The 26,411-nt window shown below is 45.0% G+C and overlaps 10 protein-coding genes across 14 annotated transcripts; 4 read left to right on the forward strand and 6 right to left on the reverse strand.

Annotated features, from left to right (window-relative positions):
- Positions 1 to 60: 60 nt before the first annotated feature.
- Positions 61 to 4,023, reverse strand: LOC128266623 (uncharacterized). Its single transcript, XM_053003267.1, has 7 exons — positions 2,737 to 4,023; positions 2,024 to 2,679; positions 1,778 to 1,963; positions 1,143 to 1,718; positions 561 to 1,082; positions 337 to 507; positions 61 to 278 (listed from the first exon to the last, which is right to left on the reverse strand). The coding sequence occupies exons 1-7, from the start codon at positions 3,904 to 3,906 to the stop codon at positions 125 to 127; spliced, it is 3,435 nt and encodes a 1,144-aa protein (XP_052859227.1). The 5' UTR covers positions 3,907 to 4,023; the 3' UTR covers positions 61 to 124.
- Positions 4,024 to 4,096: 73 nt separating this feature from the next.
- Positions 4,097 to 6,774, reverse strand: LOC128266624 (pyruvate kinase). Its single transcript, XM_053003268.1, has 2 exons — positions 6,581 to 6,774; positions 4,097 to 6,528 (listed from the first exon to the last, which is right to left on the reverse strand). Exon 2 carries the CDS (start codon positions 6,355 to 6,357, stop codon positions 4,123 to 4,125), a length of 2,235 nt encoding a protein of 744 aa, XP_052859228.1. The 5' UTR covers positions 6,358 to 6,528; positions 6,581 to 6,774; the 3' UTR covers positions 4,097 to 4,122.
- Positions 6,775 to 7,249: 475 nt separating this feature from the next.
- On the forward strand, positions 7,250 to 8,243 carry LOC128266633 (serine protease snake-like). Its single transcript, XM_053003281.1, has 2 exons — positions 7,250 to 7,537; positions 7,610 to 8,243. Exons 1-2 carry the CDS (start codon positions 7,275 to 7,277, stop codon positions 8,232 to 8,234), a joined length of 888 nt encoding a protein of 295 aa, XP_052859241.1. The 5' UTR covers positions 7,250 to 7,274; the 3' UTR covers positions 8,235 to 8,243.
- Positions 8,244 to 8,334: 91 nt separating this feature from the next.
- On the reverse strand, positions 8,335 to 14,246 carry LOC128266625 (pyruvate kinase). Of its 3 annotated transcripts, none has more exons than XM_053003271.1 (4): positions 14,107 to 14,246; positions 8,944 to 10,333; positions 8,723 to 8,879; positions 8,335 to 8,610 (listed from the first exon to the last, which is right to left on the reverse strand). In XM_053003271.1, the coding sequence occupies exons 2-4, from the start codon at positions 10,310 to 10,312 to the stop codon at positions 8,598 to 8,600; spliced, it is 1,539 nt and encodes a 512-aa protein (XP_052859231.1). In that variant the 5' UTR covers positions 10,313 to 10,333; positions 14,107 to 14,246; the 3' UTR covers positions 8,335 to 8,597. The 3 variants fall into 3 exon arrangements, with proteins under 3 accessions (XP_052859231.1, XP_052859229.1, XP_052859230.1); XM_053003269.1 differs by lacking the exon at positions 14,107 to 14,246 and adding an exon at positions 11,809 to 12,099; XM_053003270.1 differs by lacking the exons at positions 8,335 to 8,610; positions 14,107 to 14,246 and adding an exon at positions 11,809 to 12,099 and having other exon boundaries at positions 8,719 to 8,879.
- A 170-nt stretch (positions 14,247 to 14,416) lies between these two features.
- LOC128266634 (probable DNA-directed RNA polymerase III subunit RPC6) lies at positions 14,417 to 15,751 on the forward strand. The gene is made up of 3 exons (XM_053003282.1): positions 14,417 to 14,740; positions 14,801 to 15,197; positions 15,259 to 15,751. Exons 2-3 carry the CDS (start codon positions 14,805 to 14,807, stop codon positions 15,745 to 15,747), a joined length of 882 nt encoding a protein of 293 aa, XP_052859242.1. The 5' UTR covers positions 14,417 to 14,740; positions 14,801 to 14,804; the 3' UTR covers positions 15,748 to 15,751.
- Positions 15,752 to 15,982: 231 nt separating this feature from the next.
- Positions 15,983 to 17,636, forward strand: LOC128266632 (zinc finger protein-like 1 homolog). The gene is made up of 5 exons (XM_053003280.1): positions 15,983 to 16,257; positions 16,321 to 16,432; positions 16,501 to 16,694; positions 16,751 to 16,952; positions 17,243 to 17,636. The coding sequence occupies exons 1-5, from the start codon at positions 16,156 to 16,158 to the stop codon at positions 17,527 to 17,529; spliced, it is 897 nt and encodes a 298-aa protein (XP_052859240.1). The 5' UTR covers positions 15,983 to 16,155; the 3' UTR covers positions 17,530 to 17,636.
- On the reverse strand, positions 17,606 to 18,687 carry LOC128266631 (transmembrane protein 199). Its single transcript, XM_053003279.1, has 2 exons — positions 18,099 to 18,687; positions 17,606 to 18,035 (listed from the first exon to the last, which is right to left on the reverse strand). The coding sequence occupies exons 1-2, from the start codon at positions 18,685 to 18,687 to the stop codon at positions 17,713 to 17,715; spliced, it is 912 nt and encodes a 303-aa protein (XP_052859239.1). The 3' UTR covers positions 17,606 to 17,712.
- A 5-nt stretch (positions 18,688 to 18,692) lies between these two features.
- Positions 18,693 to 19,359, reverse strand: LOC128266640 (biogenesis of lysosome-related organelles complex 1 subunit 5). Its single transcript, XM_053003292.1, has 3 exons — positions 19,259 to 19,359; positions 18,928 to 19,199; positions 18,693 to 18,863 (listed from the first exon to the last, which is right to left on the reverse strand). Exons 1-3 carry the CDS (start codon positions 19,278 to 19,280, stop codon positions 18,693 to 18,695), a joined length of 465 nt encoding a protein of 154 aa, XP_052859252.1. The 5' UTR covers positions 19,281 to 19,359.
- A 494-nt stretch (positions 19,360 to 19,853) lies between these two features.
- LOC128266628 (bifunctional arginine demethylase and lysyl-hydroxylase PSR) lies at positions 19,854 to 21,581 on the forward strand. Its single transcript, XM_053003274.1, has one exon. It carries the CDS (start codon positions 20,043 to 20,045, stop codon positions 21,270 to 21,272), a length of 1,230 nt encoding a protein of 409 aa, XP_052859234.1. The 5' UTR covers positions 19,854 to 20,042; the 3' UTR covers positions 21,273 to 21,581.
- Positions 21,582 to 21,816: 235 nt separating this feature from the next.
- On the reverse strand, positions 21,817 to 26,333 carry LOC128266637 (GTP-binding protein SAR1b). Of its 3 annotated transcripts, none has more exons than XM_053003286.1 (6): positions 26,176 to 26,333; positions 25,308 to 25,439; positions 24,419 to 24,538; positions 24,287 to 24,352; positions 22,792 to 23,027; positions 21,817 to 22,716 (listed from the first exon to the last, which is right to left on the reverse strand). In XM_053003286.1, the coding sequence occupies exons 2-6, from the start codon at positions 25,348 to 25,350 to the stop codon at positions 22,600 to 22,602; spliced, it is 582 nt and encodes a 193-aa protein (XP_052859246.1). In that variant the 5' UTR covers positions 25,351 to 25,439; positions 26,176 to 26,333; the 3' UTR covers positions 21,817 to 22,599. The 3 variants fall into 3 exon arrangements, with proteins under 3 accessions (XP_052859246.1, XP_052859248.1, XP_052859247.1); XM_053003288.1 differs by having other exon boundaries at positions 26,181 to 26,236; XM_053003287.1 differs by having other exon boundaries at positions 26,127 to 26,232.
- Between the last annotated feature and the right edge of the window lie 78 nt (positions 26,334 to 26,411).

Consider the following 26,411-nt stretch of genomic DNA (forward strand, 5'->3'; position numbering starts at 1 on the left):
ACACTTAAAACCGTAAACTTTATGTTTATACTTTCAAAGTATTTAATAAAACATTTTATTTTATACAAATACATTTGTACTTGGGTTCCTTAAGGCATTTGTGAATTGGATTTTATAAAACGATTTACTTTTTTGCTAAGTGCTGCTTGCAATACTCCCAAATAAAAAGTGATCCAGTCACATGGACATTTAAAGAGCGCACTAAGCCAAACTGAGGAATCTCGACGGCGTAGTCCAAGAATCCAATAAGGTCAGCTGGTATTCCATGCTTTTCATGCCTGAGAGATTAAAATTATTAATTTTAACTATATAAAAATAGGAAAATATGTAACACACCCCAACAATAAAATGCTCTTCTTGGGAAACTTAAAGTCAACAAAGTTTGTGCTGTGTGCTGTTTGTTCAGCTCCAACTATTTTATATCCCTCCATTTGCTTGTCCAATATAAATTCAGCAAGAGTTTCCGGTTTTACCTCGACAATGCTTAAAGTTTTCTCGGCCGTCATGCTGCAAGATATTATTTAAATTGTATGATCTCACTTGCATCGCAATGAACATACCTTAAGTTAGTAAAATCGCTTTTCTCCGCCTGCGATTTCAGGCCCAATATCAGCGTCTTAACACCCAGCACTTCACAAGTGCGCGCCAATCCTCCCAAATTGGGCAGCTTGTCTATGAGGGAAGCCACCACAATTAGCTCATTCTGATCAGAAGCTGTGCTCGCATCGGCAAAGTCACTTTTCGGATAGATATCTCCAATGGGATTCATTTTCCTCTGCACATTTCCGTTGCATGCACCCGAAGGCGAGGCCATCTCAGTTGTCAATCCTGACTTTTTCGCTTGAAAAAAATGACGAGCCCGCTCAAGTTTCATTCTAAAGTGATATCCACACCTGACAAAATTAATGTTTTCATCAAAGGGTGCATTCGTCATCCAGAGAATGGCGTCAGAAATACTCGTAGGGCATTGTAAGCCCACTTCCGGTAGCAAAAGTCGAGCTTCGCTTTGGAACTCATCCAATTTGTCACCCAAAGTAACCTCGATGGAGTGCTTCAATGCATCAGCTATGGGCATTGGAATGCTAAATGTATACATATCATTAAAAACAATCCAAACTATTTTATAGTAATCAGTACTTTACCTACTTAGTTCGCATTTAGTACAAAGGCGATACAGGACCAACTGGGCCAACAGTCGAGTCTGAAAATTCGCACCCATTGTGAGTGGTATTAGAACGGCAAAGATTTCGGATAACTGCTCCAGTTTTAGACTTTCCCAGCGAGCCAGGCAGTAAATATGCACAACAGAGACTAGCGACATTTGTTGACTGGGCTTCAGAGTTGGCAGCAGCTTTAGTTGTTCCAGTAACGGATCGATAATGGGTAACATCTTGGCCACAAGGTACTCGTACATGAAGCTTATGTTTGGCTGATCACTGGAACACAAGGCGGCCTCCCATAAATCATTCGACCATTTCCAACGATCGCTTAGGTCGAGAAGCGCTTTGGCGATTCGCATTTTCATTCTATGTTCCTTGCAGTTGGCAAAATAACGTGGCTTCTTTCTGGACAGCTCGTTGTTCATGCTCAACAAATCGTCACAGATGCTACTCACATTCAAGTCTTTGTACTTATTTGCATAGCCAATAAATTGCACTCGGGTCGTGGCTTCCGCATCTCCGATCTGACCGAATGTAAGCTCGAAAGCTCGTTCTATTCTGCGGGGTTATTATATACATTAACGCTGTTTACATACCTGTACGACTATTTTTCTTACCGTGCGTCGCCAGTGGTGGTTTCTCCTTCCAGCAGCTTTTTTAGGACAAAAGAGGACGGTGCTTTAATGTAATCTTCGCAATTCATGGTACCCAATAAGAAAGTGTTCCTTTGCAAGACATCCACCACGCATTTCTCGTACTCTTCTGCAGAAAGACTGTCTGACGCGTATAACAAGATTGCTTGCCTTAAAATGGAAATTAAAATAAATAGGTGAACAAAAACTTGGTTCCTGTTTTGCACTCACGTTTCCTGACACTTAAGCTTTCCCAAGCGGGAAATAAGAGCGGGCAAGACATTCGCCTCCTCCACTTCTAGGTGTTGTTTATGCGTGGACAAAAGAATTGACAAGACTAAAAATGTATCTTCAGTTCCCTGGTCCAGCAGTTCCAAGGGCTTTAGGTTCAACTCCTTCAATTTGTTCCATGTTTGTAGATTAAGTCTAACAAACAGATCTACGCAGTGCTCTCGGACAAAGGACTTTTCCTCTCTGGTCTGGCAATCCAAGCGATCAAGCAGGTGTTGCCGCAATTTCTCCAGACTGACACCACTCTGCAGCAATGATGTATCCACGTTATATACAGACCGATAGAAACTCAAGAATATTTCGGGATTATCCAGCTGGCGGTGTAAAAATATGGGTAAAAGACGCCACCAACCATGTTGGGATTTCGGCACAGTCGTTAATTTCTCCAAAAAAGCAACGAAAACATCCAACTTATAGTCCATTTGAGAGACTATCTCGCAGCAACGACTGTTGAAATTTCCAATATGCTCCACCAAATCGCTGCAGTTTTTGATTTTAATTTGAAGTCTATGGTGGTCAACATATTTGTCAATAGTATTATACAAAGACTCAATAAAGAGAAGGTAATCGCCCAAAGACAGACTGTCAATGGTGGCCTGTAAAAGAGGTCAAATCAAAGAATATTTATAAATTACGTTCGTAGTTAAACTTACACTTAACGAATAGTTTAATGCCTTGATGGCAGCATCTCGCAGAATAGTATTTTGCAGGGCGCGAATGCGGGCACCTAACTGAAAAAGCAACCCCTTGGAAACCAAGGGCAGCGGTTCTAGTCCCCAGCCGACCATCCAATGGAGCAATGGGACACAATGCCATGGAACACCAACTAGAGCCTCCAGCAAAGATTCCGGCTGTGATTCCCCAACGAAGTCTTTTATTTGCTCCTGTGTGAGGCAATCGGGCACCTCCGGATTGTAAAGCTGCGTTCGGTTGGTGGCAGCCAGGAATTCGGGCAGCAAATTGAAGCGGGACAGCTGACTCAGGCTGGAGTGCGACAGGAAGTACTTGAGGGTCCAGCGCAGCACGAGGATGTTGTTGTCGCCCAGGAGGCGTATGCACAGAATCCTTAGCCAGGCCAGCCAATCGTTACTCAAGTTACTAGACATCAAGCCCAAGCGTGGCAGCAGGGTGCTCAAGGTGGGCAGCACCAGGTGTGACTGCTGCTCTTCGAGGTTCTCCATGATGCCCACCAAAGCGCTCCACTGCAGTTCGCTGCACTGCAGCGCAGCCATCACTTCCTTGTTCTCCTGCAGCTTGTGCATAAGGAAATAAGCCGAACGGCGATCCTCGCGCACTTCGGATTGCAGGAGATTCTGGGTGATAGCCAGCAATTCTGGGCCGCAATCCGGGCCCAGGTTGTGTAAAAATTCCTCGAAGAGATGGACCAAGATCTGGGCCGCATGAGGCTGGTTCTCATTGCTCTGGCTCAGCGACCAGAGCTGTTGCAGCACGAACTTGGCCTCGATGCGCGGGAACTTTCGGATATGGAGCTGCACGCAGACCAGCAAGTTGGCCACCAGTTGCCGCCGACTGACTGAATCCTCTTGGCTATCTGCAATCACCACGGAGACGAGTTTGTGGAACACCTTTGGACCGAAGCGTACGTTCCACTTGCAGTTCGTCTGCAGCAGATTGTGGATGCACTGCAGCACCCGCTTCAGCGCCAGTTCGTTGTCCTTGTGCATTTGCACCAGATCGTACAGCATGTCGTCCAGTTCGGCGATCTCGCCCAGCAAATTCTGGTTCTGAATGTACGAATCCACGGCCTGGACAACCGCGTGGGTTGCCGTTGCCGTGGTAGCTCTGGTCGTGGGCAATGACATGGTAGTAGCTCCTCCCGACGCTAATCACTCTATTATAAGGGGCAAGCTTTCACAATAAAACGAAATTGTGAATTCAATTTGTTTACATGGTGCAATTCGATAAATGTGGTATCGATAACTTACCTTGCCGGTTTAACCTTTATGTGAACAAGAAATTACTAGACTTTATTTAATTTAACCTTTAAAAATTATATAAAAAAAAATCTTGTTTAAATCTTATTTTTTTCCATTGTTGAAAGAATCAGGATCCTTGAGGGAGTCTTTCAGCTTTTTGCACACTGATTTCAAAATCCTGTCTGCTGATTCAGCTTGTGCTTTTTTCTTTTCATCCGCCAGTTTATTGCAAATATCAGCCTCTCTTTTCCGTTTTCGTTTTGCTGCAGCCTGTTTCCACCTTTTCTCCATTTCTGCCAATTCCTTTTCTTTCTCTGCCTTTTTGCATTTTTCATCCTTCTCAATCTTTTTCTTTGCTTCACACAGCCGCTTGCAATTAACGAGTTCCACGTCCTTTTTCTTATCCTCCTCTAATCGCTTTGCCTCTTCAGCCGCTTCCATTTTGGCCACTTCCTCCTCGATTATCTTGAGTTCCGCCTCATTCCTTTTTTTCTCTTCAGCTAACTTGCACTTTATTTCTTCTTCTAGTTTCTTGCACTTTTCAGCTTCCTCCTTTTTTTTCTGCTCTTCAGCTAGCTTACACTGCATTTCTTCTTCCATTTGATTGCACCTCTCAGCTTCCATTTTATTTTTTTTAAGTTCAGCTAATTTGCAGATCTTTTCAAAATCAAGACTTTTCTTTTTTTCAGCTGCAAGTCTTTCTTCCTTCATCTGCTGGCATTTCGCGGCCTCATCGTCTTTCTTCGGACAGATCTCTAGCCTTTCTTCGGGTTTCTTACATTGTTCGGCCAGTTTCTGCTGCTTGCACTCCTCCTCTTCGCGCTTTTTTCTACATTCTTCCGCCTGTTGGAGCTTTTGACAGGACTCCTTTTGAGCCCTCTCCTTGCACCGCTGTTCAAGCTCTAGTTTCTGGCATAGCTCCTCCTGATCCCGTTCCGCCTTCGTCTGCTGCCGAATGGTGAAGAGTCGGAAGGTGATCTTGTCCGCCGACATGGCATTCACCAGCACCACCGATCCCTTCTGGCCCGGCTCCAGGATGTCCATTTTGGCCATTAGTTTGAGGCCCGACTGCATGATGCGTCGGAAGTTGAAGCTACCCAGGACCATTTCTTCGACGAGCAATGGGTAAACGCCTCGAAAGATCAAGGATTGGGCTGCCTGGGACTGGCAGCCGGAGAGCATTACAATGGGACAAGGCGGCCGCATGTGGCTGAGCATCTGTGCCACCATAGAGCAAGGACTGGCCACCACTATGGCCCGGGCCTGACCCACCGTGGCCGCCTCCGCAATTGCCGTGGTCACTGCCGAAATGTGATCCGCGGCAGTGGTCCGGATCTCCCGCTTTAGGCTGTACTGCAGGGTTTCGTACCACAGAACCGCCTCGACCTTGGCACAGATCCTGGCCATGCACCGGACACACTCCACCGGGTACTTGCCCTTGGCCGTTTCGCCGGACAGCATTACGGCATCGCATCCGTCGAAGATGGCATTGGCCACATCCGAGGCTTCGGCACGAGTGGGTCGCGGCTTTGAGATCATCGACTCCATCATCTGGGTGGCACAGATCACCGGCTTGCCCACCTTATTACACTTGGCCACGATCGACTTCTGGGCCACCGGAACATCCTCCGTCGGGATCTCGATGCCCATGTCGCCACGGGCCACCATTATGCCATCGGATTCACGGATAATGTCGTCTATGTTGGCCAATCCCTGTTCGTTCTCTATCTTGGCGATGATTTTGATGTGCTCGCCCGTTGGTCCCAGGACCTGGCGAATCTCCTTCAATGCCTTGGCATCGCGGATGAACGAAGCGAAGATCATGTCCACCTGCTGTTCCGCCCCGAACTTGAGGTCACGCTTGTCCTTCTCAGTTACGGAGGGCAAATCCACCGGAATGCCCGGCAAATTGATGCCCTTGCGGGAGCCTAGCTTACCACCGTTCTCCACCTGGCAGATCACCTCGTCCGCCTTCGATTCCTGGACCACCAAGTCGATCAATCCGTCGTCGACAAAGATCCGATTTCCGGGCTTCACGAGTGCCGGCAATCTCTGATAGTCCACGTAGATCATCTCCTTGGTGCACTTCTCCTCCAGCTCCTTCTTCGTGCTCAGCGTGACCTTGTCGCCGGGCTTGAGCTCGATCTCGGCGGTGTCACTGCCGCCGGCCAGCTTTCCCGTCCGGATCTCCGGACCCTTGGTGTCCAGGGCAATGGCCACGGGTCTGGGCAACCCCGTTTGCTCCACATACATGGCAATCGCTTTTCGTGCCGCCTGGATCGTCTGGCAATGGTACTCGTGGCTGCCGTGTGAGAAGTTCATACGCACCACCCGCATCCCCGCTCGGATCAGCTCCAGGAGCACTTCCGGGCAGTTGGACGAGGGTCCAATGGTGCATATAATTCCGCTGAGGGGCACACTCAGTGCCGGGGCTTTGTATTGCAGTCGCGACTGGTAATCCAGCTGGGAGGCAAAAGGTCCGCGGTCCAGCCGGAACTTCGGCACATCCTGGCAGGGATTGGTTAGAAGGTGCCGCAAGGCGAAGCCACCGACGACTCACCTTCTCCTTTTTGCACTTGCTGGCAAAGCAGCGAGATCTTAGGTTCGACAGGCAATTGGGACATGGTCGAACCACCCAGAGGGTCGCCCTCTGGCAAAGGATTCTGGCGTATGGATTAATTTTGATTAAATTTTGAGAAACCGAATAATCAAATATTTGAAAATAAAACCTGTCAAAGCATAAAAAAAACTCACATTATTAAACATGGAATTTTAAAGCCCAAATAACTTAAATAACAAAACAAACTAAATTTTTCAAGAAAGGTCAAAAAAGTATTTTAATTAAATTTCGGAACACCCAGAAAAAAAAATAGTTAAATCTTAGAAACATTTTTTTAATTTTTAAAAAATATTACCTTTAGAAACTACTTTTTTGTTTAAAAGTTGAAAGGTTTGTCGAGTGGACATTCTCCTGATATCTTCCTAACTTCCCCAATGTATTATCAAATGTTTTAAAATATTATATATTGGCCAAGATGCAGCTGGTGAAATGGAAACATGTTTTTAAAAAGACTAAAACATGGTTCTTTTTTATTATTATTGATTCCACTCCAGCTTTGTACTCCGAGTTAAAAACACGTCTTGAAACCGGATGGCCAAAATTTCTCTTATTAGTATGTGTCTTAGGCTCGGAATAAGATCAATGATAATTAAAATATCTTACCTCATTTTAGTCTTTTGAACAACATCGTTCAATGCAGTCTAACGAACATAACATTAGCTTATGGATTCTTTCACTGCTTATTCTAAGTGTCTCCGGTTTGAATATATGGCGTGGCGAAGAGAAACGTTTTTATTATGTATATGGTGGCAAATTGGCAGAGCTTAATGAGTTCCGTCCGACAGCTCAACTTGGTTTTCGTCAAACTGCCATGGACGAAACTACATGGTTCTGTGGTGGAGTATATATAGCTCCTCTGGCGATTTTAACGGCTGCCCACTGTTTTTATTCGGAAGAGTAAGTGTCACAGATAACAATTAGAATGTATGTAGATACACTACATATTATATGAGTATTATATATTTGCAGGGGAGCAGTTAATGTTGTGCGATTGAATGACAGGGGAAATGCTTATGAAGTTCTTGAAACAAAGGAACATCCGAACTTTCGGTTCCCCGTTCTGTACAACGACATTGGGATTGTCCGACTGCGCAAAGATTTACCTGATACCCCATTCGTTTATCCCGCTTGTCTGCCATTTATCAATGGAGGCATGTTTGATTACTTTACCGCCGTTGGATGGGGACAGACGGAGGCTACCGCCCTCCTACAGCCCAGGGAACTGATTAAAGTGGAGCTTCAGAACTTTGAAGATAGATGTCCAAGCATATATGAACCTAGCGATCAACTACCGGAGGGATATAAGAATGAGTCACAGTTGTGTGTCGGATCTGCGGACCACAAGGACACCTGCTACGGAGACTCGGGAGGTCCTCTTCTTACCAACCAATTCGAAATGAATTGCCGCTATCAAGTTGTGGGGATCACATCAGTAGGGATCGCCTGTGGTATTCCGAACGTTCCCAGTGTTTACACGAGGGTTCATTTTTTTCTAGATTGGATACAAAAAGAATTGAGTGAGGAGCTATTGCAAGCAGCAATATCAGCTATTAGCCATCATTACCATTCTCGACACGACCTTAGTAAGTATTGAGCAGAACAACATGATCACTGATAACATTCAGATATAATGGAATAGATTATTAAAGGTTTTCATGTATTCAATGAATTTAATCAGATAAATTCTCTTCAAATTCCATACATACATAAATACAGTGATGACTTTTTTATACTTTTCGAAGAAATCTATATTATTCAACAATGGTATATTATATTTGTGTGTCTGTTTGAGGCCCTGGAAGGCCTTCGGCGCTTTCGACAGCGGGTCTAGCAGCCTCCTGCAGTTTCCAATATTCCGAATATTGTGTAATTAATAAATTAACTTGGTTATTAACATTAATCAACGCGACGCCCGCGACAGCTGCGACGCATCCAGGTACTTCCTGAGCGGCAAAGTTTATTCGACGGTGCTGGAATGATTGAATGATGTGGAGTATGAATTTATATCACATAGAACCCGATGCACTCTTAACATAGATCTGCATAGATCCAAAGATCAACTTGCTTAAATTTGAAACTTACACAATGCGGATGGTGTTGGTGAAGCCGGAGCCCTGCTTCCAGCCGGTGACCACCACGACGGAATCGCCGGTCTTGATGAAGCCGTTCTTCTTGCCCACGGACAAGCCGAACTGCACGCGCACATCCACATCCTTCAGCCAGTCACCAAGAGCGGGTTCTGCAAGCACAAGGCATGTTTAGCATGGGGAAGATTGAGAGGATGGCTCAACACCGAGACTCACCCTTGTAGATGAGTGGCACCAGGCCACGGTAGAGATGGGCCTGACGGGCGGTCTGCGGGAAACGGGTGACCGCAATGATGGGACAGCGTGGGCGGTACTTGCTGACCTGGAAGGCCGACTTGCCGCTGGTGGTGATCACCACAATGGCGGCGGCCTTGGCCTTGGTGGCTGCCTCAACGGCAGCGATGGCAGCGGCATGGGCAGCATCGATGGTGGAGGCGCCGCGAACCAGGTCGTTGAAGAGGTTCTGGTGCCAGAGGGCGGCCTCGGCCTCCTTGCAGGTCTTGGCCATGGTCAGGACGCACTCCAGCGGGTACTCGCCCTTGGCGGTCTCACCCGACAACATGACGCAATCGGCGCCATCGAGCACGGCATTGGCCACATCGGAGATCTCGGCACGAGTGGGACGTGGCTTCTTCACCATGGACTCCAGCATCTGGGTGGCGCAAATGACCGGCTTGCCGGCCTTGTTGCAACGGGCGATCATGGCCTTCTGGGCGAGGAATACCTTCTCGGCGGGAATCTCAATACCCAAATCGCCACGGGCCACCATGATACCGTCACCGGCCTCGATGATCTCGTCCAGGTTGTGCATGCCCTGCTGGTTCTCGATCTTGGAAATGATCTTGATGTTCTTGCCCTTCTCGCCCAGAACCTTGCGGATCTCGGTCAGAGCGGCGGCGTTACGGATGAACGAGGCGAAGACCATGTCCACCTCCTGCTCCACGCCGAACAGCAGATCGCTCTTGTCCTTCTCGGAGACGGCGGGCAGATCAACGGGCACGCCGGGCAGATTCACGCCCTTGCGGGAGCCCAAAGAGCCACCGTTCTCCACCTCGCAGGTGATCGTGTCCTTGGACACCTCACGCACGATCAGTGAGATGAGGCCGTCGTCGACGAACACCCGGTTGCCGGGCTTCACCACGTTGACAATGTTCTCGTAATCCACGTACACCACCTCAAGAGAGCCCTTCTCCAGGAAGTCCTTGTTGGTGGACAGCTTGATCTTCTCGCCCTTCTTCAGCTCGATCTCGGCGGTGCCGCTGCCTCCGATCAGACCGGTGCGGATCTCGGGTCCCTTGGTGTCCAGGGCAATGGCCACGGGGTGCTCGTAGCCCAGCTTCGCCGAGTAGTTTTTCACCGCCTGACGCACATTGGCCACGGTGGCGGCGTGGTACTCGTGCGATCCGTGAGAGAAGTTCATGCGCGCAATGTTCATGCCGGTGGCCATCATCTTCTCCAGCATCTCCACGCTGCTGGAGGCCGGTCCGATGGTGCACACGATTCCGGACAGACGGACATGGGGCACCGGCGAGTCGAACTGCAGACGGCACATGTGCTCCAGTTGGGTATCAGCTCCGGCGGCCATGTTTTGCGGTACTTCGTTGGGCTGAAAATTATTAATTAATTGGTTACTAATTTATCGATTTCATAGTTTAAACAATTTTTGCTAATGGTGATAGCTCGAATTGTTTACTTTAAACATGCAAATTCTTCAAATTGAACCTAAATAAAATTACACGATTGTTTTTATAATATTCAATGTATGATAAGCCTTATTTAAATTGGCGTTTGATAACTTTGTACAGTTTCAACTTACATTTGTACTAATGTCATTCCAATTTTATTTGTTTAATGATATTTTTAAGTTTTGTAAACAACTGCTTTAGATTCTTAGGGCCTTCTTGACAATTTAGCTTTTAGTTTGGTTACTGCCACAAGTAAATATTGTGACTCAAGTAATCAGCAGCTTTCCATGGCAACAAGTAAAACTATCTATTTCACAATCTTAAAAGTTCTTGCCCAAATACCGAGTTCTATAAAATCGAAATCAACCCCTAATGACACATTCCAAAAGGGTTATGAAACTCGTCTAGAGCCCCAACAACAAAAAACAAGCTGAAAGCGTGCAAAACTCATAATTACCCCATATCTTTATTTTTCCGCGTGGATCAATATTGTTTTTATCGACCAAATTAAGAGTTTACTACCGAATTATAAATAAAAGAAACTTAGCGACAGGTTTTATAAGCAGTATACGAAAGCTTTAGTTCTACCATATGCAGCTAAGAAAAAAAATTAGAAGTAATAGAATATTTATATCTGACACCCTGATAGACCTTGCGTTAGGGTAGTTCAAGTTAATCAATTATAGCAATTAGATCCTGGTTAATTACAATGCTAAATGTGATAACGTCCCATCTTAATATGACATACACTAATATAGGTTTGATATTTTTGCAAAGGCCTGTTATTAGGACATTAACTGATAAGTTATTCTACACTCAGAAACAATTTGAAAACAGCACAGTTGGGCAGCACCGACTTAGAGTAATCAAATACAATAGTTATATCCTGACTTAAATCAATAAATTGACATTCCGCAGTGATATAAAAGCAAACATAACATTTTTCAGTAGCCAATGACAAAAGGTTGCTAAATAAGCAAACGAATATCGAATCGAAAGAGACTTCTCAATGTTTAGTCTATAGTTCCTATACCCGGAATATGTCGCTGCAGAATTTAGTGATGTAAACAAAGAGCTGGTACTTGAAGTGCTTGAATGGGTGGGAGTGGGTGGCCCTCGAAGAGAGGGCCGGAGAAAGGCAGAGCGGGAGAGAGTGAAAGAGAGAAAGAAAGCAGCATGCGGAAGAAAAGTGTGCAGCTACGTCGACGCCGACTTTGCTGCACCGCCGAAGGTCAGTTCTGCCGACCGCGACCGACAGAATTTTCGCAGCTGCAGTTGCATAATTTCTAATTTTCCCCCAATGACTCTGATATCGGGCTACGGGGACTAGCCAACTGATTATGTGTATCTTTATGGACCAATTCAGGTAAGTTCCAGACCCGTGACATTGGCGTACCTTCAGCTGCGGGGCCTCATCGTAGATGGTTACGTTCACCATTTTGTTGCGTACCCAAGAAGGGGCAGTATGGAACCAACGGGAATCGTACTTCTGATCGAGATCGGGTTTGGGGTATAGACGACTATATCTTCCAGCTGCACAGCACACAACGCCACGCACAACACACACAAAGCCGCGGCTAGCCGAGTTTAATATTTTGGCAATATACTATCCAAGTTCAAGCCGAAAATCCGGATATTACGAAAAGCGGACGCGGCGAGGACGAGGCAAAAAGTTCGACTGCCGCACAGATTTTTTTGGCAAGCGGAAAATTTCCCGAGCCGCAGCAAAAGCGCTCAGAATGTCGGTAGCCCGAAAAGAAGAGAGAGCAGAAACGCGAAACGCAGAAAAAACGAGAGAGTTTGGCCTTTGGGGTCCAAAGAGGCGAGCGGCGGACGCAACAGGCCACCCCTAAAGAGCCAACTTTCGCGAGAAGCGGTATAAAAGGGGTACAACCAGGGGTATAATCGACCATGGAATACCAGCTACCAGCTACCAGCTACTCGGCAATCTGAAGGGCACCGCTATTGTCTAGGGCAGGGGTCTGGAAATGCATTTCTAATCAAGATGAACTTTGAGTGATAACTCAAAGGTGTGTGTTATTGCCCTTTTAGAAGGGCACACTGTTCTGATGTTACCTTAAAAAAACCAAAGAGTGTCATCGCTGGAAATTTATCTACAGTATTTATTTTTCACTTTTTATATTTAAAAGAAGTTAAAAAAAAACACAAAGCTTCGTTTACTCCTTCATTTAGCGCACTCACAAAATCGTTTCTAATTTTCAGGCCTTTAATGTGTAATGTAATTTGAAAGTGTAAAATAATTGCCATTGATTTATAAATTTTAAAAATTTGTAAGTAAGTATTTTAGGACATATTTGAAAATTTGTAAAAAGTGAATTTTACTAGTTAAATATAACAATAAAAAATGGATATTATATCATCCCAGCCCGTACCTTCACTTCTTTTGTGTGTTAAATGGACATTATTTATAAAGGTTTGTGATTATAAAAATCGATGGTGGATTTGATTCATGAATAAGAAAACTGGATATTTTGAAATTCCAAATCCTTAGTAAATATAGTATTGAAATATTCAGAACAAAATCTGAATATCGCAAAATTCCATCATGCCCATACCTTAACTCCTTTCGAGTAGGGGGTGCAAAAAGTTTATCCAAAGAGCGTGAAGCTTCTGGGAAAACTGGCGCAAAGCTCCGTTGCCAGGCAAGCCGGCAGAAGGTTCAACGATACGTCGAGAGTTTAATAATTTTTGCAAATTACTAACACATGTGTACATATATGAGCACGCGATCTCAATGTATATGTGTGCGTGGGTAAACAAAAAAACCGATCAACAGCTGTAAGATGCCGCTTATCAGCTGACAAAAAACGAGGAAAAGAGCCCACTGTCCCACAAGCACCTATTCACCCACTGTGCTGACCTTGACAAGTTAATTTCCTCCACAAAAACATTTCTGTCTCGTTCGCACCGCCATTATGCAAGTGCGTGAGCATTTGAATAGCTTTTCTTTTATCTTTCTCTCTCTCACGATTATCGTGAGTGACACGCGCCAAAAGCGTGCAACGAAAGCTTACTAATTGTCAGCTTTTGTCGTCGGAAAACGCATGAGAGAAAAGTTCTGAAAGTGAAAGTGCTTTTCCAGAGAATATATGTATGTAATGTGTATTATGTATGTGTATTTAATGCATTTGCCCTTGAACTTGTACAGGAAAGGTCGTTAGCATCGCTACTTTTGGTTGTTCTGGAATACAACAACCAAATGCTTATCACTACAACACCGAAATAGCAACAAAGTATTAAACAAATTCAACCCGGCACAGACGAAAATTATGCGAAATTACTCATCGCAGCTTGCTCCCATTCTGTTCGTCGTCGTCACAGGGCAATTAAACAATTGCGATAATGGAATTTTACAGCAGTTCGAGATTATTATTGCTGCATTTTTTTTTCCTGATGGCGTGTTTTATACAGTGTACATGTGAGGGTGTGGGTATCCGTATGGAATGACTTCTATTTCACCTTTACACATTCCGCTAACGAGACGTTTTTGCTGCTGTATGGGTGTGCGAATTTAATTTGCAAGTGTGTTTGTGAGGCGGCAAACTCAATTCTACATAATGTGGAGAAATTGCTTGCATCACCAACAACAACAACAGCAGATGTCTTTACCGCGAATTTACTTAGCTTTATTTATGTTTCGGTTGAGGTCACCCCGAGATGATCTGATATTTACCTTCTTGGACAATAAAGGTGAGCTCGCAGAGAGATGTATTTGCTCTTCCTGTTTTGGAATTAGTTTAATTCAATTTAAATGCACAGGCAGCGAATACTCCAATCAGAAAAGCCGTTCGACCAAGATCAATTGAAAAAAACTTTTGTACTCGGCTGGAGGTGGCGGCTGTTAGTTCGACTTTTTCCTAACATTTCTCTGTTAGTTCGACGTTTTGCTAACATTTCTCGTTTGTTCGACGTTTTTCTAACATTTCTCTGTTACAGGTGGAGAAGCGTCGATGCCAACATTGTTTCGTAAAAGTACTACAATAATACTATGTTGACTACAAGTAATCCCGGTCCAATTTATAAGCAACTTTTGTTGAACGCGGGCTAAAATTTAGTTGTTTTTTCTTTTGTCAACAAGCCCAGCTGACTGACAAGACCGACTGTTCGTCTATCTGAGTACTAGGCTAAACTTATTTTGCAAAAGGAATTTATAGTTTCTTATGGCAAAAAAAAATATGTTGGAATCATTCCAAAACCATTTAAATAATTATTAGTCCGACAGGCGCTCATCACTAGTTTTTACGCTCTTCTTCTTACCACCGCTTGCCATTCGCCCGGAGCCGTTTGTTTTGGTTCTCATTTTTATGGTAAGCGTGTTGGTCTTTTTATTTAACTTGAATGTTAATTAAAAATACACCTTAATTTAGCGAAATGGCGACGGAGGTGTCCCAACTGTTGCTGGCGGTGATTCAGGGCATCCCAGCCGGCGCCAACAATGATGACCTGACCAAGGCGCTGCCCGATGTCTCGGCTGCCACGCGGGTGGAGGCTTTGAACATACTGATTCAGCAGGGCGGCGTGGAGATCCTGAAGAAGGGCGAGAAGCTGGTGTACCGCGCCAAGGATCCAGAGAAGAAGAGCGCCTTGCCCAAGGATGCGGACAACGAGGAGAAGGTGGTCTACGGAATTGTGGAGGAAGGCGGCAACAAAGGCAAATGGATAAGGGACATACGCATGAAGTCCAATCTGAACATGATACAGCTCAACAAGATATTGAAGAACCTGGAGACCAAAAAGCTGATAAAGGCAGTCAAGTCCGTGAACGTAGGTTACATGATTATGTATCTCAACTATTAAGTGATGAAGCCGAATAATTAATTTACAGGCCAGCAAAAAGAAGGTTTACATGCTTTACAACTTGGAACCAGATCTATCCATCACCGGAGGAGCTTGGTACCAGGATCAGGACTTCGAGGTGGAATTTGTGGACGTTCTCAATCAGCAGTGCCTGCGGTTTCTGCAAATGAAACGAGACAGCGCGGAGAAGAAGCGCGAAGGTCCTTTGGCCTTCAAGCAGATGTCCTGCTGCACGGTTAATGAGGTACAGAAGTTCATCTCGGATCTGGGCATCAGCAAAGTTAATCTGGCGGAGGCCGATCTGGAGACCATCCTAAAAACCGTGGTGTACGACGGCAATGCGGAACGGGTGCGTCAGCAGGATGGATCCCATGTCTACCGGGCTGTCAACTCCCCACTTCCACCCACCGGTCTGGTGCAGATGCCCTGCGGCATTTGTCCTGTGATCAAGAACTGTTCCAATTGCGGCGATGTAACTGCTATAACTTGTGAATATATGCGAGATTGGCTAGATTAAAAAGGTATCCAAAAAAAGGTTTTTTAAATTTGGGTATTTTTTTTTTTAATAATTTAACACTAACATTGGACCCACTTATTTCAATATTGCAGGAACAATAAAAAAATGTAACGGATATTTTAAATCCACAAAACCCTACCCAAAAGTTATACCGTAATTTGTCATTCAAAGTGTTTCACCGTTACGATATTCACTGCGACATTCGTCAGCTGGTTGTCATTCGCCCAGAGCGCAGGAACCAATACGTGGCTGTTGAATCTGTGAATGCCACCACGAAAATTCCGACAAAAGCTGGAAAACGACATAAAATTTAATTAAATTCGGGTTTTTTTTTTTAATATGCGATAGCTGTCCCCAGTGCGCCAAGTGCAATTCCTTCAGCGCCTTAGGAAGCCCGCGTTCGTAGAAATGGGTCTGTGCAAGTGCCCCAAGCGACTGGTGACCAACCAGTTTTGCTTTGAGCACCGCGTCAATGTTTGCGAACATTGCATGGTGCAGTCGCATCCGAAGGTGAGGATCCCCTTTAGTCCGCTTATTGGATGCCTGGCTAACCTCCTTGACTGTTCCTTTCAGTGCATTGTGCAGTCGTATCTGCAGTGGCTGCGGGACAGCGACTACATATCCAATTGCACCCTGTGCGGCACCACATTGGAGCAGGGCGACTGCGTGCGCCTAGTCTGCTACCGTAAGGATTACACAGCCTCCAGCGAAGGCAGATTTAAGTTACTGATGCCAATATCCTGCCATTTACAGACGTTTTCCACTGGGACTGCCTTAATGCCCGCCAGGCCGCCCTGCCTGCCAACACAGCGCCGCGGGGTCACCAGTGCCCCGCCTGCAGCGTGGAGATCTTCCCCAACTCCAACCTGGTCTCCCCCGTAGCCGAGGCCCTGAAGAACTTCCTGGCGCAGGTCAACTGGGGCCGGAATGGCCTGGGACTGGCCCTGGTAAGCTTTCAAGGACTCTTTACCTTCCCTTGACTGAAACCCATGCTCCCACACAGCTTTCCGAGGATCAAACCAGCAGCCTGAAGGCCATTAAGCCAAAAGTGGCCAGCCAGGCGGCCGTCAGCAACATGACCAAAGTCCATCACATCCATTCCGGAGGCGAGCGGGAGCGCACGAAGCCAAATGGCAGCGATGCCTTAAGCCCACATTCCGTGCTCCTGATGGACGCATTTAATCCGCCCAGCGCGGGCGACTATGGTGCGTAAGAGAGCCCTATTTGATAAATTTAATTCTTAAATCTATTGTGATTACATTTGAATAGAAAAGTAATCTGCCTAATTAACTAAGGGCTTAGTTTTATCAGCTCTAAAAGTTTATTTCTATTCTTGTATGTCTGAATATTATGTTACTCAAATGTTTACATTTTATGCCTTACTAAAACTTAGTGGTAGTCATATATGATTATTAAGTAGCAAAGTTTATAAGTCTAGAAATACGTTGTGTTCAATCGTTAACCAGTTTTTAAAATACTTTTGCTCCTCCAACAGCCAGCAGCCGTCGACCGTTGCTGCCACGTCAGTCGCCCATTGGCGGTACGGATCGGGACGATAATAAGTACCAGCGCCGCACGCCAGCGGAGCTCTTCTCGCGCTGGACACGCCGTTTTTATGCGCCCTCCTCCCGGCCGCCTTGGCGACGCACCTGGTTCCTGGTGCTCGCCGGCATCCTGGCCTTCGTCTTGTTCGTCTACCTGATGGCCTGGCTGGGACGCGGTGGATCCGACGTGGACGAGGGCTGGAACAACCCCAACCCCCAGCCAAACCACTACGAATAGGGATGAGCATGCATTATCGAAACAAGCATACGTAGCATATAACCGATATCCGAAAACCACCCGTTTCCCGAAAGAATAAAACTTTTACAGCTATTTATATAACCTAACATTGCAACGCGAAATAATACAAAAGAATGTGTGTGTGTTTGTGTACATAAAGAACGATTTGAAGTCCTTAATTATCTAGTCAGCATGGGGTTTTAATGTCTGGACTTGGCTTCCCTCGCCCGAGGGTTTAACTACCACCTTGCGCTTTACTGGCGTCGCTGCCTGCTGCTTGCGTTTGGGTGCATCGAGCACTTCGTCATACTCGTGAAGCTTTTTGGCTAAGAAATACATCTCGGCAAGGGCTATGATGAGAGCCACAATCACGCCCAGCAGAATGCGAAATCCAAAGGGCAGAGGCCCCACCATCAAGTTGACGCCAAAGAAACCAAAAGTAAAGCCAGCGGCCACGGAGAAGATGAACTGCACGACGGCAATGATCTGCTTATTGAGGCTCTTAACTGGAAGGCAGGAACAGTTTTTAATGAGAATGACCTAAGGGTTTAAGTAACACTTCCACTCACTCTGATATGAGATTGTGTCTTCGGGATAATGTTTCAGTCCGGCATCCACGTTCTTGGTCATCTTAAGGTAATCCCGGTTGTGCTGCTCCGCACGCAAACGCTCGCAGCGGGCTTCCAGCTCCGGATTGCGAGGCATCATCTCGTTCTCTGGCAGAATAAGTTCACAGGACTCGATCAGCTGATGAAGAAACACCAGACAATGGTCCTGGCGGCGCAGTTCCACCAAAGTGCTATTTAGCCAATGCATATCACTTAAATAGAGAAACGTTTTCCTCTCCGGTGTTTCTTCGTCAGTATCTTTCTCATCTTCGATATCCGGCTTGTCCTTGGCGGGTTCTTCGGGCGCAATAGTTATATTATTTGTAAGTTTTTTCAGCAATGATTGGTCGATGACTGGACGTTTGCAAGCAACGTCTTTATCCTTGATTATCCGCGTCTTGAGGGGCAGTGTGAAGCCCTTTTGCTTCATAATCTTGGCCACATTTTCGGTGACCTCCGGGAAGCGCTCCTTCTGAGCGTCCAGAAATTCCAGAAGCTTCTTCGACGGCACCAGGCGCACTCGTGGGTCCACGATCGTTGACTTCAACATGGTTTCTACTTGGCAATGTTCAGTTTCAGCTGAAGGTCCGAGTAGAGTTCAGCGATTTCCTCCTCCTTCTCCTCGAATGAGTTCTCTATGCGGCGATAGCCGTGCTCCAAGTTGGTCAGAAACTCCGCCCGTCGTTGCTCACGTGCCAGTCGCGCCTCCTGCAACTGGGTGCTGGCCTGGAAACCGAGAAACGGGCAATTAATCAATGATAAAGGGCTGAGATTACGGCGACCCACTAACAGTTCGTTCCACTTTCGCCTTCGCTAGCAGTGCATTGACCTCATCCAGCAGATGATTCACCTCCGTGTCCAGTTGGCTAAGGTTCTGCGTTCCCGATGCAATACAGCGCTCCGAAAGATCGTACTTCAGGGATCCCACTGTCTCGGTGACCTGGAAAAGTTTCTCCACTTCGCTGTCGTTGCGCCGCACCTCGAAATTCTCTAGGAACGACTCGATCTCGCCGTTTACAAACACACGATGGTCTAAAATGCGAAGCGGCACTTTGTAGAGCTCTGTAGAAAGCGGGAAAACTCGGTTACTATTGTTTTTCCAACCGATTTTAAAAAACTACCTCGTCCGACTTGGCTTATCATTATTTTTTCCACCGACAGCTGTCACATGAGGGCAGTGTTGGCAAACGTTCTAATCTGTTGTACCTTGATTAGGTACAAGGTAGTTGACAAAATAAGTACCTAGGTTACAAAAATTAATTATTTTAATGCTTGAAACCAATAATAAATTAATTTAATTAATTAAAATAAAAATCCACATCCCTACCTTTTATAGATTTTTTTAGAACCTTTTCTTGACTAAACTTCTTAAACTAAACAGATGTGAAGGAATATAATAATCATAATAACAAAAATACTTCTTAATAAGATTCTTTGAGCATAGGTTGTTGAATGATTAAAAATAACAAAAAAAAAAATAAAAACAAACATTAAGTTATGTTGTCGTTATACAAATTTTAATATATATTTTAGAATAATGAATATAACTATTTTGTAATAAGATGTTTCCAGAAACGGCTGGTCACTCTTAAGTTTGACAACTCTGGCATGTTGACGAATTAAATTTTCAGTCGCGAGTATTTTTTTAAATAGTCCTAACAATAAAATTTATAAAAAACAAAGTGGGCCATGCCTTTCATCACCCCCAAATCTCCCGCCCCTTGGAAACCCCAGAAAAGGGCAAAAAAAAGCCCTACTTTGGCGGCCAGCTGAGTGACCAGGTGTCGCATAACCACGCGGTAGCGGTAACCCCAGACTTTCCTCGCCTGGCCACACTGCACTCACGTTCTCCACTTGCTGCGTTTTCCAGGAGCCGCCCGAAGAAAATTGGCCAATTGCACCAGGATGAGCGAGGAATTCAAGCTGCCCAAGCGCTCCCGTAAACGCACACGTGATGTGAAGCGCAAGGCGCGTCCGGAATTGGACGGGGAGAATGCTTGGGTGGCGATGCGGTACTGCGAAAACTTCGAGCCATTCTGGGACTTCACGGACAACCTGGAGCGGATCGAAGACTCGGAGGTGCCGGAGGCGGAGTTCATCGAACGGTTCGAGAGGCCGTATAAGCCCGTGGTGATTCGCGGCTGCACTGACGGCTGGCTGGCGCTGGAGAAGTGGACACTGGGCCGCCTGGCCAAGAAGTATCGCAACCAGAAGTTCAAGTGCGGCGAGGACAACGAGGGATACAGCGTCAAGATGAAGATGAAGTACTACGTGGAGTACATGCAGGGCACGCGCGACGACAGCCCGCTGTACATCTTCGACAGCAGCTTCGGCGAACACCACCGGCGGCGGAAGCTGCTTGATGACTACGTGGTGCCCAAGTACTTCCGCGACGACCTCTTTCAGTACTGCGGCGAGAATCGCCGGCCACCGTACCGCTGGTTTGTCATGGGACCGGCCCGCTCCGGCACCGGCATCCACATCGATCCGCTGGGCACCAGTGCCTGGAACACGCTCCTCCGCGGCCACAAACGCTGGTGCTTGTTTCCCACGCAAACGCCCAAGGAACTGCTGAAGGTGACGAGTGCCATGGGCGGTAAGCAGCGGGACGAGGCCATCACCTGGTTCAGCACCATATATCCGCGCACCCAGATGCCCAACTGGCCGGAGCAGTACCGACCCATCGAAGTGCTCCAGGGCGAGGGCGAGACGGTGTTCGTGCCCGGCGGTTGGTGGCACGTGGTGCTCAACCTGGACGACACCATTGCCATCACCCAGAACTTCAGCTCGCAGACGAACTTCCCCTGCGTCTGGCACAAGACTGTGCGCGGGCGGCCCAAGTTGTCGCGCAAGTGGCTCCGCGTGCTGCGAGAACAGCGGCCGGAGCTGGCCCAGATCGCCGAAAGTATTAACCTGAACGAGAGCACCGGCTTCGCCTCGGACAGCTCCAGCAACTCGAGCTCCTCCTCCTCGAGCAGCTCCTCGTCCTCGTCGGAGGAGAGCGAGGACGGCGGCGGAGATTCCAACACGGACAGCGGCCAGGAGAGTCTCACTGCCAAGAAGAAAAAGAAACGACGCATGGCGGGCGGTGGCGGATCGGGAGCCGGATCCATGGGCGGATCCTCGCGCTCCTGATGCAGGGAGCGGGCCAAGCGCAAAGGCTTGCTCATGCGGCTCTTTCAACGGCAGCTGATGCTGCTCCGACGGCTGCCCCGCTGCCGCCGCAGTTAGCACTGAGATTACCACACATCATCATACGTAGCCAAGCCGTTCCAGAGTTTTGTAATATTTTTCTACTTAGACAAGACAAGCATGTTTGCAGCTCTTTGATTCCGTGCTCGCCCTCACCAAAAGCCTGCTCCCTGATTTCAATAGATGCTCCAACGTGACTCATTAGCGTAAACCTTAATTGCAAAAATAAATAAATCCAATATATTTGTAAAACGACACGTAGTTTCATTAAAGATTCAGGACTTTTCTTTTTCAAAATAAACTAGATATCGTAATAGAAAATAATCTTCTAAAAATATGCAATATATGCAGGAAATAGTTAGACACCAAAATAAAAGATTGATAAGATAAATGTTCTTCCTGGACAAAAATGCCATTGGTAACTCAATATTACCAAGCGAAAATTCTTACCCATCAAATCCAAAAATTTTAAAGAAACAGTAATACATTTTTATTTTACAAAATTACTTTTCTCCGTTTTATTTATAATTTTTTTGCAAACAAAATGCGATTTTATATAAATTGTTTTCTCTTTCGTATTGTATAAAAAGAGCCAAAGTACATTGATGACATGCAACTTAAAAATTTCAGCTAAATTAAAATGTACCATTATCGGAAGGGGAAACGGTCGATGGAAGGTCTTGGGGTTGTTTATAATATATTTTGCAGCCGAACTAAACTATAAAGGAAATCAATAGTGTCATTTACAATTAATAATTTTTAAATAAAAGGTAGATAGCTAAATTTTATTTATGGAACAGCGTCGTTGAAAGCACATGCTCTTAAATAAATCACCTTTAATTTGCTACAATTTGTTATTCATAATTATTATTAAAAGTTTCCCTTGCGCACTCTTTTCATCCTTCATCTCCTTATTATTTTATCCCGATGTTTTAGATAGAAAAGTTGTTTGCACTTTGATGTTGTGTTGTGTTTTTTTTTCACGTGGTTGTGTGTGGCTGGATTAAACAGTGTCGTTTAATTACAGATGTACATTGTTTTGTTTTGTGTTTTATTATTATTATGAAATATTTGTAATTTTTTTTTGTATAAATTAGAAATTGCGCACGCAGCTTCGTTTTGCTTAAGGTCTGACGGTTTGGGTTGGGTTCATTTGCTTTTCCGTTCCTTTCGGTTCTGATTTGTTGTCGAATTTTGTTTAAATTTTGTAGCCAAGTTATCGGTTTGAGTGTTGTTGAAATATGGTATGGTGGTGGTTGTTAATTCTGACTTAATCGATATACTGCGCTAACCAACGGAAACCTTCGCCATAGCCCTGTCGCTTCAGCACGGAACACATGAACAATTCCAACGGGCGGCCAGGCAAATCGGCGCGTGCAACTTTGCCCTGCAAATCAAACACACAAATGAATTATGTATTATTAATAAAATGGGTACCTTAACGGAGGAGGGTTTGGTTTACCTTGCCGGTTGTTAGCTGGTACAGTCCAAACACGTTTCTCAGCTCATCCTCGCTGGCCGCGCCGGGCTTATCGATTTTGTTGCCCAATATGAGCACGGGGCAGTTAGACAGCGCCTCATCCGTGAGCAGCGAATCCAGCTCGTTTTTGCTCTCCTGGAAGCGACCGCGGTCCCAGGCGTCTATTAAGAAGACGATGGCATCCACCGCGGGGAAGTAGTCCTTCCAGACGCGTCGTGCTGTAAAAGAAAGCAACAATATAAGTTATTTTGCCAAATATAAACTCTTGAATCTGTTTTCTCTTTTTTTGCAAAATTTTCTAGTGCAATAGTTTTAATTTTTAAGTTCAAAATTGTATTACACTTTAAAGTAAAAATCTTATATTTTGTTCATCGATCAGTCGCAGATGTTTCTAAAGCATTATTTCTGTTTTTAAAGGAAATAATTTATTTCCAAGACTAAACTTTAAAATTCGGTCATAAATTTAGTACTTTAAATTAAGATGTTCTTTTAAAGGGCACTAAAGTAGTCGACTGACAATCTATTATTTACATAACATAAACTAAAACACACAAAATGCACGTTATTCTTATCAGGCATCGGGTCTTGATATCTTTTCGCCTCTGAGACGGTGTCCGAACTTCAGCTAACTTTAGTCTAATCACGGTTACCCAGTTCCGAACCGAAAACAATCGTCACGATGACGGGCTGCACTAAAAATTGAATTGCTACCTCTTTATCAATAATAATAGCCCTATTTCGAGATGTTTTACCTATTTTTCATAATATACTTATTTATATACATATACTAAATTCACGTTTGTGAGAAAACTTGAGTTCTCCGTCTACAAAAGTGTTTTTTGTTCTCGCTCAATCTTAAGCTTTTTTTTGTTGTTTGTTATCTATATAGAATGTTTGCCTTCATACTTATATTATTCATAAATATTTCGCTTATAGATGCACCGTGGGTAGTGGGGTGTTAAGACTTGAAATTTTAATGTCATCGTTTGATAAGAAATTTGGTATGGTAACAAGACTTGATTAAATATTTGTGTTATATAACAGGGATGTCGCACAAATCTCTGATGAGTGTTGTTAATGTTATCTAAAAATATAATAAACTTTTACTGAACAGAGTCCTTTAAGGACTAATCTTAAATGATTAAAAAACCATACCAATGCACACATTTTTTCACTTAAATTTCAAGACCTGTTCAGACGATAATAATTAATAGTTCTAAGACCACTGTAATGGCATTGCTTGACTGGGCGTTCGAGTATGCGACGCTGATTGAACGCAACAAATGTAAAGAGTGTAAGCTGAATGGGTGACCCGCTGCGCTATATTTCATGCTGATTGTCGTGGACCTGGCTCTTTTGCATGTGTCGCCCTGTACTTGATGCATTCTGATCTATAATTAGCCAATGGGCACGTTCGGAAAATCGCAAATATTTGGATTCGCATTCTCCTGGGCTCCGGTGATGATGAGAAACTTACCCTGAGTGTGGCCACCCAAGTCGAATGTAGTGAAGCGCATGTTGCCGATGGACAGCTCTTCAGATGCTGGAAAGGATAATTGAATTTGAAGTTACTTATGGAGCCGTAACTTAAGTGTTTAAAGCTACTCACTTGGGTGCAGTGTGGGCACATGCTGCGCCAGCTTATCATCTTTGAGCATATGCAATAGTGTGGTTTTGCCAGCATTATCCAGGCCCAGGAACAATAATTTGCCAGACTTTTTCCACAGACCTGAAACGAGGAATGTGGATATGCTTAATAAGCGCCTTTGACCAAATCGTCACCAATTAAAATAGGCAGCTAAACTAACATTAGTGACGGATCACTTGTGTTTGCGCAGCCTACAGACACGAAAATCCACAATTGGGTTCAAAACAATAGCTCTACGAATGCGAATTAATTACATATTAGTTTTTCATTTACTTTGATACTAAATTGAAGTGCTCTAAAACGAAAAATTAAAGGCTTTAGTTCAAATGAGAATGCTCAAAGTGTTTAAAAAAAGTTTGCGTTATAACCTTATCTTTTGATTAGAGAGTTTCCTGACTACAGCTCTTTTTTATGACATATAATTCTGTTTAAAAATAACTACATTTATTGCTTACTTTAAACTGGTGCCTGAATATAAAATTGTGCAATTGAAAGCCGAAAAATAGTTATAGAAATCATATCAACCGCAATACTAAATGGTATGAGACTCAGCTGTATTATATTTGACAATGTTTATAACTAAGTATTAAGACTACCAATCAAAGACTCACGACTCAACACTTTCGAAGTTAATACGATTTAACTTTAAGATTTCGACATATTCCCTCATTAAGAGCTTATTTCTTTGACCTCGGCTGTATATCAGTCAAATTTCGGTTTCTTTTGTCTGGTCGTCTGGCGTTTCTGCTGCTTTGTTGGCACTTGCTCAAGAAACGCTCCCCCAAGGCACAATGTCAGATGTTCAGGGACCTCGAAAGACCCCTCCCGCACCGCGCATAAAGATTCTTACCCAGGTATCCCAGCACTCCGGTGAACCAGTCCCAGATGAACATCCTGCTGATTTTTTGTGGCTATCGGTTGCGGGATAAGCTGAGTGTTGTGTGTTTTTTTTTGGGGGGAAGAGAGCTGCTGGGCTAGACGGCTATATGGATGGGATCGAAGAGATATATAAATATATATATAAAGATTAGTGCGCAATTAAAATCAAGTTCAATGTCCAGCTGAAACCTCAACAACAGCAACAACCGCAGTGGCAGCAACAAAAACAAACGCTTAGCTTATAGGAAATCAATTCGTCGGTGTAGAATAACTTCCGGAACCTTGACACACATACGCACACACACACACGTACACAACGGTCGGGGACCTTGCGGATATAGCTTCCTTCTAGCGGTACATTTTTCGGCCTATTATTCAGTTAATTAGGTTAAAACCTGTTCTTTGTGGGCAACACTTTCTTTCTTTCCCTCTACTTCCCTCTCTCTCTCTGTCCATGTCTCTGTGTGTGCGAGTGTGTGTTTGTCAGTCGATGTGTGTCTGTGTGGAACTACGTGGTAACACGCATATTATACTTTATAATATCATTTCGCCTTTCGAGCACATTTCGTAATCACACATTGGATCGCAGGTTCACCCGTTTCAGCCGCACCCTCGACCCGAAAAAAAACACCCAGACATCCCAGATTCAGATTCGGATTTTGCACTACGTGGACGCATTTCGGGATTTTTGATCCCGCTGCCTGTGCGGGTGTCTTGATTTTTCGGGCTTTTCAGTTCTCGCAATTGCTGCTGCCGCCGCGCGTTTAGATCGCGTTTCGCTGCTCGTTACCGTGCGGGTGCTGTGTGCTTAAATTATCAACTTAATTCGCCTTTTCTACCTCACGTTTTTATTGGAGTCAGTTTTTTCTAATCAAAGCCCCAGTGTGACCAATAAGCGGATATCGGTAAATCCAACACAATGCAAGCGATAGTTGACCAGCCCTGGTCATTTTGGAGGGGGTCTGGCAGCGTTGATTGGGGTGGCAGCACTGGTGGAGCGGTTGGCATCTCCATTCGAAAGGTAGCCAGACGGGCAATTCAAAATTAATCTTGTATTGTACTAGCTTGTACGCTA

Source organism: Drosophila gunungcola, chromosome 3R, assembly GCF_025200985.1.
Source record: "Drosophila gunungcola strain Sukarami chromosome 3R, Dgunungcola_SK_2, whole genome shotgun sequence".
Classification (NCBI taxonomy): domain Eukaryota; kingdom Metazoa; phylum Arthropoda; class Insecta; order Diptera; family Drosophilidae; genus Drosophila; species Drosophila gunungcola.